Here is a 14333-nt window from a genome sequence, read left to right on the forward strand (position 1 = left end):
TACTCAAATTTACTTCTTTTAAGTACATAAGGCCCTTGAATTACTACTTTAGTTGTACCTCATGTTTGATAAATTATTTTATATTTTAGTTGTTTTAAATTAAATTTCCATTATAATTTTTTTGACCAATGAATATTTGAAGTATTTTTAATTTTCAAACATTTTCAGGGCTTTTGTTATAGTTGAGATTAGTGAGTATGGTTCACATAATAATAGTTTCTTGAAATCTGCTGAAAAATGGTATAGAATTGGTCAGTATTCCAATGATTGGGGCCTATGCTCATTAGATTATGCTTGTTAATGGTTGTTCTAGGAATATGTATCCTTTCTTATTTTTCTCTGCTTCATCTCTTTCATTGAGATGATGAATTCTTTCACTGTTGTATTTGATTTGTCAGTTTTTTCTTGTCGTACTTAAGATTTTTGCTTTCTAGTTTTGAAGCTGAGTTAAAACATGCATCTAAGGGAGGCAAACCATAAGAGACTCTTAAATACAGAGAACAAACTGAGGGTTGCTGGCGGGGTGTTAGGTAGGGGGATTGGCTAAATGGGTGATGGGCTTTAAGGAGGGCACCTGTTAGGATGAGCACTGGGTGTTATATGTAAGTGATGAGTCACTCAATTCTACTCCTGAAATCATTATTACACTATATGTTAACTGACTTGGATTTAAATAAAGTTAAATTTTTTTTAAAAATATTACCAAAACTAAAAAAAAAAGATGCATCTAAGTTTTGAATTCTTAGGTTTTCCTGAAATAATGAATTTTTTTTATCACTATGTAGTAGCCATAAATATGTAGTAATTTTTTATTCCTTAAAATCCACTTTGTCTGATATAAATAGAGTCCCACCAATTTTTTTAGGTATCTTTTTAGTGTATTTTTATCTTTTTTTTAAACCATATTTCACCTTAACTGACATGACTTCCATTGTAAATGCATCCCAGTTCAGAGATATTACTAAGTGAGAAAATGGTTTGACAGCAAGTAAAATGTCATCAGTTGTATGCTGTATCCTGATTTCAGTATGTTAATATATGAAAAAGCGTACAGCAGGAAGGTATGAAATGGAGCACTTCTAGCCTTTCTATATCCTTATTTTTAAGTGTATCTTTTTAAAGTACTATTTAACTAGAAATTTTTTAAAAATTTCCATTGTAGTTGACATGCAGTGTTATATTAGTTTCAGGTGGACAGCATAGCGACTTAGAAGCTCCGTATATTGCTCCGTGCTCATCAAGATACACTTAACTGGAATTTTTAAAATCTGGTCTAAAGGCTTTGTCTTTCAACTGAGGTGATTAGGACATTTACTAATATATTTAGACTGGTATCTACTGTTTTACTCTTTGTTTTGATTCTGTTTTTTTGAATTTCTTTTTCTACCTTCTCTCTCTTCTTTCTCCCTCTTTTTGTATTGATTTTTTTCCTCTCCCCCCCCCATTTTATTTCTCTACTAGTTTACAAGTTACATACTACTCTTCTTTTATTGCTACTTCATTAATTTTAATATGCATATTTAAAAGTTAAAGTCTAAAGTTAATACTTTACTATCTCTCCATATAAATGAGGACTTTGTATTGTTTTAACTCCACTCGTTCTGTTTTTAACATATGCTACTACCATCCAGAATCTTAGGTCTCTCATTGATGTTTTTAAGATTCCACAAAGCAGGAATCATTGTTAGTGTTTCATTGCTCTCAATATTTGTTCAGGTTTACCCATAAACTTAAAAATTTCTTTGATCACTGTTTCTTCTTAGATCATTGTCTTTTTCTTGGAGTATGATCATTAGAAGTTCTTTTAGGAAAATTATTCGTGTAACTCTCAGGTTTTAGTTTTCTGAATATGTGCTTATACTGCCCTCTTTCTGGGAAGATAATTTTGCTGGATATGCTATCCTGGAATAGCAGTTATTTTTTTCTTAGCATTTTGAAAATCTTTGATTATAATTTCTTCATAGCTTCTACTAATTCCCTCTTCAATTCTATCTGCTTGTTTGCTCATCCATTTAATTTTTTAATGTCAAATACAATTTTTTACAAGTTCTATTTGTCTGTTTTTCAAAACTGGAGCTTTATTATCAGCCACTGCTTTATTTTCTCTGGTCCACCAAAAGCCTTGGCTATGTTAGGCAAATTTCCTCTGGTGTGTGTTTATTTATTAGTTTGTTGCCTAGATCACTGACTGAGAGCATCTTCTTGGTAGTTAGGACCTTTCTTTATGTGGAGGCCTCTGACTCATATTGACAACGTACTTGGACCCCAGACTTAGAAGACCAACATGCAAACACGGCTCACGGAGAATGGAATGTATATCTTTCTTTGGTACTTATACTGTTTTCCACCATTATATCTATGTTACCCCATGAAATTATGATTGCTGACCTGGATTTCTTTTGAGTCATATTTTTTGGGTGTGCTTTCCATCTCTTTAAGGTTAGTTGTTCTGTATTCATATGTATCTTGTGGACAACTTATTGTTGGTTCTTATTTGTCTTAATAAAATTAAACATTTGGCTTTTGTTATTGAATTTAACCCATTTAAGATTTTTATAACTTATTTTGTATGAGGAATTATTCTGCCATCTTATTTTTTGTTTTGAATTTACTGCATTTTCTTAGTTTGCCCCTCAATTTGATAGATCACAGGTTGTTTTAATACTTTGAAGATTATGCAGAATATTTTTATGCTGTTTCTCTTATGTTACCATCATTGCTTATATTTTAAAATGTACTTTTATCTGTTCCTCTTTGAATATAACATCTCCTCATTCTTCTTTCTAAGCCAGACATCCATTTTAGTACACTTCTTCATTTAGTTTCTTCTTTTTTTTCCCACCTTGTTCTGTCCTCCTCTACCATAAAGATGTCATTAGAAATTTTAGGTGTGGGTTGTAAATGATGTTTTCTCTGCTCTACCTCTGTTTCTCCTACTTCATCCAATGGAAGATGCCTAGGAATACCTAGTTTTTCTGAACCTTTTATTATTTTTGCCAATGCTGAGCTCACCTTGAATACTGCCCTGTTATACTCCCCCCGATGTTAGGCTGGTAGTGCTGTTTGTCTGCCCTGCAGTGGATGTTGGATAGGCAGTGAACTACCTATGACAGTGGAGAAAAAATAGCTAGAAAGTTCTTCCCAACACATTGGGGTTTCTGGTTCTCTTCTCTGGAAATCTTTTCTCTCTCAGAATGTTCTCACAGTTTTTATGTTAATTCCTTAGGTCTATAAACCTCAACTGAATTTCCGTAGCATCTCAAGGCTTAACTCTGTGAGAGGGAGTCAGCAGCCTATGCTAGCTGTCTTTTTTTTTTTTTTTTCAGGAACTAAAGTTTTTATAATATCATTTTTATAACTGTATATGGAGTGCTAAATGCAGTTTGCTCACCAGTAGCTTACAAAATATGGAAATATTTCTTAACAGAGTGGAATATATTAACTTTATTTAAAAAATTTTAACCTTCCCAGTTCTGATAGTATCAGCAGTGACGAGGAAGAACTGAGGACTTTGGGAAGCAGTGGTAGTGAAAGCAGCACTCCAGAGAATGTCGGGCCTCCTTTCATCATGGATGAGAATAGTTGGTTCAACAAGTGTAAGAGAGTTAAACAAAAGTATCAGCTAACCCTGGAACAGAAGGTATTTATCAGTTGCCAAAAGTCATTTAATTTGATTCTCATTATTGCGTTTGGACTGTCACTGCCAAAAGATTTTAGTTGAATATAAGTGTTGACCCGCTGCTACTTCCTTTCTGTTCTTGAATTGTCCTCTTAATTAAAAATCAGGCATAGTTTTAAAAGAGGCTTTTGTTTTTTCAACTTCTAATTTTATGTTGTAATATAAAAATAAGCCATTTAGGGGCTCCTGGGTGGCTCAGTTGGTTGAGCGTCCCATTCTTGATCTCAGCTCAGGTCTTGATCTGAGGGTCATGAGTTCAAATCCCACGTTGGGCTCCACATTGGGTTCCACACTGAGCTCCATGCACGACGTGAAGCCTACTTAAAAAAAAGAAAGTAATTTATTGTTTTGTGTGCAGTTTCATTTATATGTTTGAGATTTTAACATTTAGTAGAATAAAGATAAAACAAATACTAAGCAAAAGAATTCTATATTTAATATCATTCGACATAGACCTTAAGGCAAAAGCACTATTAAATAGACTAAAGAAATACATTGCCTTTGAAAAAAAGTAACAGTTCACCAGAAATGTATAACATGGTGGAGATGGGTAAAATGGATGAAAGGGTCAAAAGGTACAAACTTCCATTCTACTTATTGCAGCAAATATATCTTATTGAACTTCAGAGAAGGGCTTTAAATGATGGAGAACATATGTTAAATTTTCATATTTAATTAAAAGGATTTTTTTTATTATTTCATCAATAATGTTTTGAGATTGTTTCATTACAATATGGAAAGAATAGCATTTAAGCTACTCAGTATTTACTTTCAAGATATATATTAGATTTTTGCAGTTGCTTTATCTCAATGATACTGTATTTTCAGGGTTATCTTGAAGAACTCTTACGACTTAGAGAGAACCAGCTGTCTGAATCTGTCTCCCAGAATAAAATACTGCTTCAAAGGATTGAAGATTCTGATCTGGCCCATAAACTGGAAAAGGAACAATTAGAATATATAATTGTGGAGCTTCAAGATCAGCTGTAAGTGAGATCCTTTTGGAAAAATATTGGCAGTGTATAAACATAAGAAAATGTCGTGTTTTGACATAGGATTCAAATTCCAAGAAGTCTGATTGCTTGCTATTAAGTTCTTTTCCACTTACTCTCTTTTAAAAGTTTACTTTTCTTATTTTAAAAGTAATCCGTGCTCATTATAGATAGATTACAAAATATAGAAAGAAAATAAAAATTACCTTCAGTTGTGCTACCCAGAGTCAACTGCTATAACTTAGTGTATATTCTTTCAAATGCATAAACATAATTTTTTAAAAGTGTTTATTTAGTTAGTTATTGGTTGACTGATGATTGGTTAAAAAAGATGGTATATAAGACCAGTACCACTCAGAGTATAGTGACAGTGCAGTGTTTGTTACCTGGCTGTCCCAGAATATCACTAAGCACAGTTTAGGAGAGCCTTTTCCATAGCAGTACTTTTTTTTTTTTTTTTTTTTTTTTTTTTTTTTTTTTTTTGATGAAGAAAGCTGTGTATTGATCTACCTTCTGGTACCAGCTCCTTAAATTATCACTGTTCAAAGCAATTGTACTGATCATACCATTTTGTCAAACTTGATTTTATTAATTATTTGTTTATGGTGAAAATCTTGTCACATTAATATTTAATCTTAAAAGATGATTTAAAAGTTTTTGTTTTGAAATAATTTCAAAATTTCAGAGAAGTTGCAAGGAGAGCACAAAGAATTCCCATAGGGCATTTCTTAGATTTACCAATTTTCAACACTTTGCCACATTTGCTCATAATTCTGTCCCTCTTGCATACCTCATAACTTTTCCCCATAATACTTCAGTTGTGTCTTTCCTAGGAACAGAAATATTCTCATATATAAGCATAGTTCATCTATCAACTTAAATTTAATTCAGTACAGTACTTTCATCTTACCCATAACTCATTTCAATTTCATTAGTAATCCAAATAATGGCTCTTATTGCAGCTTTCCTTTTTCTGGTACAGGATCCAGTCCAGAATCATGTTTTTCATTTGGTTGTTTGCTTCTTTAGTCACTTTTAACCTAGAAGAATTTCTCAGTCTTTGTCTTGCATGAGATTGTTATTTCTGAAGAATACAAGCTAGTAATTTTATAGAATGTCCCACATTTTGAGTTTGTTTGCTTTTTCTCATGATCAGAATGAGCTCATCAATTTGTGGATGCAATATTACATACAGAGTATGTCTGTCAGTGCTGTGGATATCATATCCAGAGGTCCATGGAGTCTGTTGGCCTTTTTTTAGTGATATTAGTTCTAATCATTTGGTTAAGATGTTTTTCTCTCTGTATAGTAATTATGGTTCCTTTTAATTAAAGGATGTTACATATTTTGCACAGAGATCCTTTGAGAGCTAGTCAAAGTGAAAGATGATTTTTAAGTAAAAATTTTTTATTAATAAACATAAAACTTTAATGCTTTCTAGGAATTTGTATCTTGATGAAAAGAATTATGTTCACATATTATTTATTTTTTTCCTAATATTTTAAAGAGAGTTTGTCGTTTGGAGTATTACTCATTGAGGGGCAGATTAATACCTTCCATAAATCCTCACTTCTATAAGTGGGGAGAAAAATATCAAGAGCCAAACAATATGGATTTCTAGTTATTTCTCTACCATTAAAAGAGCAAAAAGATAATTTAATTTTTCATTTGCAGGTGATGCTGGTAGTCTGTCTTAATGGTGTTAACTTAAAAAATAATTGTGAAATCAGTTCTTATTTTATCAAAGAAATATTTTCCTTTGAAGAATTAAAATGTATCATTTATTGTACTTTGGATAATTTAAAAGAAAAGATTCTTATGATTTGCCTCCCTCTCTGTTTGAAACTATTTTTTCCCCTTCCCTCCCCCCATGGTCTTTTGTTAAATTTCTCAAATTCCACATAAGAGTGAAAACCATAAGAGACTCTTAAATACAGAGAACAACCTGAGGGTTGTACGGGGGGAGAGGGGATAATGGGTGACGGGTATTGAGAAGGGCACTTGTTGGGATGAGCACTGCGTGTTGTATGTAAGCGATGAATCATGGGAATCTACTCCCAAAGCCAAGAGCGCTTTGTATATACTGTATGTTAGCTGTATGTCATACACTGTATGACAGCGTATTATATTTAAAAAAACAAAACAGTAAACAGCAACCAAAAAAGGAAAAGACTCAAACTTTTTAGTTTTAAAAAAGAATCTAAAATACAGTTTTATGTATGATAAAAGAGTGATACTTAAAATTGTTTTTAACGCCTTTAAGGAGATTTAAACTAAATATTATCAGAGCAACAAATAAATAATGAAGGCCAACAGTCAGAATTAGGCTGTTTTCTTGACTTTAGGGTTAAAGATTTACTTTCACATAACATGGCTACTACAATCTTAGCCAGGTGTAAATTGCTGTCTTAAAAGATTCCTTTGTGCAAAAACCATTTACAAGGATACTGAATAGAAGAGTAAGATACATTCCTTTGCGATTCTTCACAATTCACCACATCAACTGAATCATCTCTCAGGTACTGAATACTCTGGGCATTTTTGTGGTTGTAGAGAGAGTGGACTTTTTTCCCTTCTTTTCTTGCTGAGATTTTTGTCAACAGTTAGGAGGGCCTGCAGTGAAAGCTGGGCATTTAAATTCTCTTTGTTAATCCTGAGAAGATAATAGTGGCCCTGAGAAGATTAAAATTTGTGATGTGTAAAGGAAAAGGTCAGGAGAGGGGTTTAAATGGATTATGTAGAATGTAATATTTGCTTTCACGTTATGTTAATTATCTTTTCCTGGTTGATTTAAATCCTTTGTCACTTACCTTATTCTTTTTATATATTTCTCAATGCGTTGAGAAATATGTGTTTGGTGTGTTTTGAATAACTGTTAAAATATGGTTTAATTTGTCTCAAAAAATGTGAACAGTTTTGGCAATAGAACGTAAGAGTGACGTAGTAGAGGAGCATTCTAAAGCTTTCCTGCATATGTAGACACTGGCTTTATATTTGCCTGTTACGAGCTCAGTCTTAATGTCCTGTATCCTCTGTCTCCTTATCTATAAACTGGAATTGATATTTACCTTGTGGATTGCTATGAGTATTAAATGCTGTTGTATATAATATAGTTAGAACAAACAAAACATTCAATGATTATTCCTCTATTTTGGTCTCTAGAAACTTTAAAATCTCCTTTAATAAATACACCTGGATAAATGGTAAATTTAAAATATTTTACTTTATCATGCCCAGATGCTACACATCAAACAATGAGTTTGGACTTAGATTGTGTTATCCCCAAGTTTCAAAAAATTTGCTTTTCAGATCTAGTTTTTAAATGGCATTTGGATTAATATTTATAATCATAATATAGGTTTGTGTATATTGTGAGGAAGACATTCATGGCCCCTGAAGATTTTACTGGTATCAATTTTAACTGCAAATCTTTTCTTCACTGATCTCTGATGTATTACTAATTGGATTATTTTGGATTATTAGGCTTTGACAAAGATATATTTGAGTGATTACATATATGGTGGTAGAGTTTAAAAGTATTAAATAATTTTAAATCTCCAAATAATGATTGGAAATAATCCTATCATTTCATTGAGAATACAGCATCATTCTAGGTTTTTATTCTCATAGTTTTATTGAAATCTGTGGTACACATTTATTTAAATGACTTTTAACTCCATTTTACTTATATATTAAACTTCATTAAATAAATACAGTCTTAATGTATCAGTTATATTTTGAATCATATATGGAAGGTTTCTCATAAGATTATGAAATATATTGGTTTTGGCCTTATAAAAAACTTACTGTCATATTATTTATGCTGATTTGTGGAAAACTTTTCATTTTTGTATTTATTTTTTTTCAGTAAGCACTTATTTAAGTGTATACTTCTGTACTTGAGAGTAATACAGAGAAGAATAAGACAATTTCTCTGTACAAGGACCTCATAAGCTAATCAAGTGGACAGATTGACATCATTGGTCACATTGTTAACTGAAGAGTATCCTACATGGGAAGAAAGCTTTGTCCTCAACCACAGGTTTAGATCTTCAGATCGATGATCTCTTGTACAAATAACTCTTTGTAAAACACTCATTGCAAGCCACAGGAGTAGGCAGCCTCAGAACAGTGTACATTATTAGTTCTTAGAGGATATATTAATTCTTACAGGATATTGTTGACTTTCAGAAGAAAATGTTGATGCCCTACTTAGTTACCAGTGAAATGAAGATTTGGTTCTTCGTTTTGCTTTCTCTCTTATTTTGAGAATATGATGAACCTGTTATATATAATCACTTCTGTAATGTGAATTAACTCATACAGGATTCACAAACTAGGGTGTGATGTCCGTATAGCAAAGAAATCACCTTGAGTCATAGTTGATTTTTCCCGAGGTTACTGTTTCTCAACAAGAAACATGAATGGAATGCAAAAATACTAATATGGGCACATACTGCAATGCACCAATAGATGGCACTCTCTCACTGTAGTACTCTTTCATCATGCATTCCTTTGGTTCAGTTGAACTTTATCTTGAAGATGCTCTTTTTGTCCTTACCCAGGTTTGTGCATTCTATGCATTTCCACCCTTTTCTATCAAATGGCTTTTACTTTGTTGTTAAAATTGTTGTAAAATGATCATTATATTTCTTTACTTAATGGGAATTTAACAATATTTTAAATCTGGTTTGGAATTTTGTTAGAAATGTCACTGTTTTTTTAAGTGTGTTATAGTTAGAAAGTTGAATAGGTTTTGAGTTGTTAGCTCCTACCTCTGTTTTACCCATAAGGCTGGTTATTTCCAGTGTGATATTTCAGAACACTTTGTTTTATTTTGTTTCTGTGTTATAGCAGAAACGCCCATATTCAGTGTGCTTCTATAGCTTGTAATTATTTTAGTTTTGATGATCATGTTGTCCCATCTTTGTCTAGTGGAATCCTCTTTATATTCATGTTTTGTGGCCTTCACTTTCTTTGATCTTTAGGGCTCTCTGCACAGCCGTTCTAACCATTAGCATAAAATTCTGCATTCCTGAAGCCATGATATATTAAATCTTTCATTTTCATGATTACAGCCTAAGATTTTCTCCATGTGCCATGTCACAAATGGCAGTGGAGAGTATCCTAAGAATTATAGCGTATCTGACAATAAGTGATAAGTGGAAAATAAAACAAAGGTTTACTGCAGTACCATTAAGATTTTTGTTAGACTCACTCTCAGAACTTAACTCATAGCCATGGGCTTCAAATGTATTCCCTTATTAAAATTAAAAGTTGCTTCAATATCAGGAGCACTTGGGTGGCTCAGTCAGTTGAGTGTCCAACTTTGGCTCAGGTCATGATTTCATGGTTTGAGCCCCACGTCGAGCTGGCTGCTGTCAGCACTGAGCCCGCTTCAAATCCTTTGTCCCCCTTTCTTTCTGCTCCTCTCCTGCTAACTAAGCTCTCTCTGTCGCTCAGAAAACAAACATAAAAAAATGTTTTAATTGTTTCATATCACTCATCTTTGGGGTTTCTCAGAAGTACTTGGAATCGCAGATATTAAATCCTACGTGCCAAGGGTCATATGCCTTATATGTCCAGCTGCCAAAGTAACCCTCATCATGAGCATCAGCATAGCCTCTGAGGTAAATGAGAAAGAAGCAGAGTAATGGAGAGAAGATAACCCTCAATTTTGGAGACACAAGCTAAAGGATCATGTGAACAAAATAATAGCTTTGAATGACTAATTACTGCTATCAAAATAGCGTATAGAATTCTAGATCTTTTATAAGAACTTGTAAGTAACAGCAGACTTGAGCCTAATCTCTGAAAGGAAGGAAAAAGGCCAAACTGAAAATCTTCTCTTTTTGTCTCTTTTGTTTAAAGTCATAAATGTTACATCCAGGGCTCAAAAGAATGTGGGATCTCATTTTTAAAGCCAGGATAATCTCTATTTACAAGGAATCTTAAGGATTTGAGAATAGAAGTGGAAGGAATCATTGGAAACACCAACACTTTAGGAAGAAGGTACCTCCCCCGACAAAGACCAAGAAGGAACAGCCAGATAGTTATGTGTGGAGTTGTTATTATTTCACAGGAGAAAAAAAATATATTCACTTAGGGAACATTAACAAATACCACTGCCTGGACCCCACCATTGTAGAATCTCATCTCATCGATCTGAGATGAGATTAGGGTATCAGAATTTTTAAAATGCTTCCTTAGTTACTTCAATATATCGTCAGGGTAGAGAACCACTAGACTAGAAGTTTGTTGTGGTGTTTAGCAAAGCACAGTGGTATTTATTATGCTCTCAACAGCAATTTAATTGCTTCCCTAAACATTAAAGCTACCTAGATATTTTGTTATTTTAAGCAAGAAAGATACAGTGGTAATTAATTTCTAATAGTTTTAAAGTAGAATATATTCTGTATTTGCTATTCCCCGGAAGATTAAATTCTTTTTCAAGATGCCTTTTTTGAAAGACTCTGTTGTCCTTTGGATTAAAAACAGTGAACCATAGCTTATTTTGATAATGATCAAATTTACTTGTTTTTATAGCTCAATATTTGTTTATCCTGCTGACATTTATTGAGCCCCTCTTCTATCCTAGATGCGTGGCTTGGTGCTAAGAATACAGAAATAAATTTGTTCTAGTTCCTGTCCTCATAGCTCGTACAGAGGCCACAGACCTAGAAACAATAAGAGCAGTAAAATGTCACAAGTGCTATGATAGAGGTGTGTATGGTATACAGTGGGAAACAAAGGAGAACGAACTGGGAAGGATTGAAGGTGGAGTGCTTACACTAATTCCTTAAAGTGGCTTTGACATTTGATAGATGACGGTGGGAAGAGACAGACCTCCCAGACAGAGAAAACAACAAAAGCAAAAAGAGATTAAAGCATCCAGCAAATATAGGAAACTGTATGCTAGCTTCTTACTCAAACATAGAAGGCAAGTGTGTATGTAAATGTGGCCAGGTGAGAAATGAGTTTATATTCCATGTTAAGGAGTTGTGTGGAGTTGCCAGTATCACATCAGATCAGATTTCCATTTTAGAATGACAAACCTTTGAAATAATATTTTCTGATACATAAGCACTTACTGAGTACCTACGTTGTTCTAGGAACTGTGCTAGGTACTGGAAATTTAAATGTGAATACGATAATTATGAGGATATCAGAATTGACTAAATGATATCTAAATGATGTGAGGAGTGTATAGGAATGTGTATATATATGTACAGTAATAAAAGTATGTGCACTTTACAGAAGTAGCACAGGAATAGTGGTCCAGAGAAAGCATCACTAAGATATTGATGTTTGAATGGGGCTTTTCAGGAGTTAAAGTGACCAGATAAAGGAAGGAAAGGAAGGTTTTTCTAGATAAAGGGAAGAGTACATATGGAAACATGGGTACAAAACATGAGGAAGATCAGCATAATACAATATTAACCAAAGTATTATTAGAAGCAAATAGTTTTTCTGGAAACATTGAAATATCTTTTATTGGGACTATATATTTTTATCTGAGATGAGTCTCTATTAAAAATTAAGATGCCAAACAAACAAAGAAAAAAAAAGAAATAAACTGAAAAACAGACTCTTAACTATAGAAGTTTACCAGAGGGGAAGTCGGTGGGGAGGTGGGTAGAATAGGTGAAGGGGATTAAGATTGCATTTACTGTGATGTGCACTGAATAATGTATAGAATTGTTGAATCACTATAGTATACACCTGAAACTAATGTAACAGTGTGTTATAACAGTATGTTAACTCTATTGAAATTAAATGAAAATAGGGGCACCTAGGTGGCTCAGTTGGTTAAGTGACCAACTTCAGCTCAGATCATGAACTCTTGGTTCATAGGTTTGAGCTCCACGTCGGGCTCTGTGCTGACAGTTCAGAGCCTGGAGCCTGCTTTGGATTCTGTGTCTCCCTGTCTCCCTCTGCCCCTTCCCCACTCGTGCATGCACACTCTCTCTCAAAAATAAACAAACATTAAAAAATATTTTCTTAGGGGCACCTGGGTGGCTCAGTCAGTTGAGGGTCCGACTTCAGCCAGGTCATGATCTCACAGCTCGTGGTTTGAACCCCGCATCGGGCTCTGTGCTGACAAAGCCTGGACCCTACTTCAGATTCTGTATCTCCATCTCTCTGCCCCTGCTCCCCACCCCTGCTCACTCTCTGTCTCTCTCAAAAATAAATAAAAATTTTTAAAAATTACGAAATATTTTTTAAATTAAAAATAATTTAAAATTTTTAATTAATTAAAATAACTGTAAAATAGTTCACATTATCAGAGGAGAGGGGTAAATATACCCTTCTTGTTTTTAGTTTTTTTAAATTCCATTATAATTAATGCACAGTATTACATTAGTTTCAGGTATACAACATAGTGATTCACCAATTCCATACATTATTCACTGCCCATCACTATGAGTATATTCCTAATCCCCTTCACCTGTTTCACCCATTTCTCCACCTCTCCTTTAGCAAATGACAGTTGGTGCTCTATATTTAAGAGCCTGCTTTTTGTCACTTTTTTCCTTGTTTGTTTTTTGTTTCTTAAATTCCACTCATGAGAAATCATATGGTATTTGTCTTTCTCTGACTGATTTATTTCACTTGGCATTCTATCTTCTAGATCCATCAGTGTTGTTGCAAATGGCAACATTTCATTCCTTTTTATGGCTGAATAGTATTCCTGTGTGTGTGTGTGTGTGTGTGTGTGTGTGTGTGTGTGTGTGTGTATACATACACACCATATCTTCTTTATCCATTTATCTATCCATGGACGGTTCAGTTGCTTCCATAATTTGGCTATTGTAAATAATTCTGCAATAAATATGGGAGTGCATATCCTCTTTTCGTATTCTTTGGATAAATACCCAGGAGTGGAATTACTGGATTATATTGTAATGCTATTTTGATTTTTTGAGAGACCTCTATACTGTCTTCCACAGTGGTTGCATCAGTTTGCATTCCCACCAACAGTGCCTGAGGGTTCCTTCTTCTCCACATCCTTAGCAACACCTGTTGTTTCTTGTGTTTTTGATTTTAGCCATCTTGACAGATGTGAGGTGACATATTGTGGTTTTGATTTGCATTTCTCTTATGATTGGTAATGTTGAATATCTTTTCATGTGCATATTGGCCATCTACGTGTCTTCTTTGGAGAAATGTCTGTTCATGTCTTTTCATTTTTAATTTGATGATGATGATGATGTTTTGGTGTTGAATTTGATAAGTTCTCTGTATATTTTGGATACTAACTCCTTAATCAGAGATGTCATTTGCAAATAACTTCTCCCAATCAGAGGGTTATCTATGTGTTGTGTTGATTGTTTCCTTTGCTGGTAAAAGATTTTTATTTTGATGTAGTCCCAGTAATTTTTGCTTTTGTTTCCCTTGCCTCAGGAGACATATCTAGAAAAATGTTGCTATGGCCGATGTCAAGAAAATTACTGTCTGTTCTCTCTTCTAGAATTGTTATGGTTTCAGGTCTCACCTTTAGATCTTTAATCCATTTGGAGTTTATTTTTGTGTATGGCATGAGAAAGTGGTCCAATTTCATTGTTGTGCTTTAGCTGTCCTGTTTTCCCAACATCATTTGTTGAAGAGACTTTCCCCCTTGCATATTCTTGCCTTCTTTGATGTAGATTACTTGACCGTAT

At 33.7% G+C, this 14333-nt stretch overlaps 1 protein-coding gene across 4 annotated transcripts in view; it reads left to right on the forward strand.

The window, feature by feature from the left end:
- The window catches only part of RUNDC3B (RUN domain containing 3B), a 154097-nt gene that overhangs the window by 96942 nt on the left and 42822 nt on the right, over nucleotides 1-14333 (forward strand). For all 4 annotated transcript variants that reach the window (XM_042965617.1, XM_042965625.1, XM_042965600.1 and 1 more), the window contains 2 exons: nucleotides 3472-3640; nucleotides 4508-4665. In XM_042965617.1, the coding sequence (XP_042821551.1) occupies nucleotides 3472-3640; nucleotides 4508-4665 (327 nt within the window). The remainder of the gene's footprint in view (nucleotides 1-3471; nucleotides 3641-4507; nucleotides 4666-14333) is intronic.

Source organism: Panthera tigris, chromosome A2 (genome assembly GCF_018350195.1).
Source record: "Panthera tigris isolate Pti1 chromosome A2, P.tigris_Pti1_mat1.1, whole genome shotgun sequence".
Lineage (NCBI taxonomy): Eukaryota > Metazoa > Chordata > Mammalia > Carnivora > Felidae > Panthera > Panthera tigris.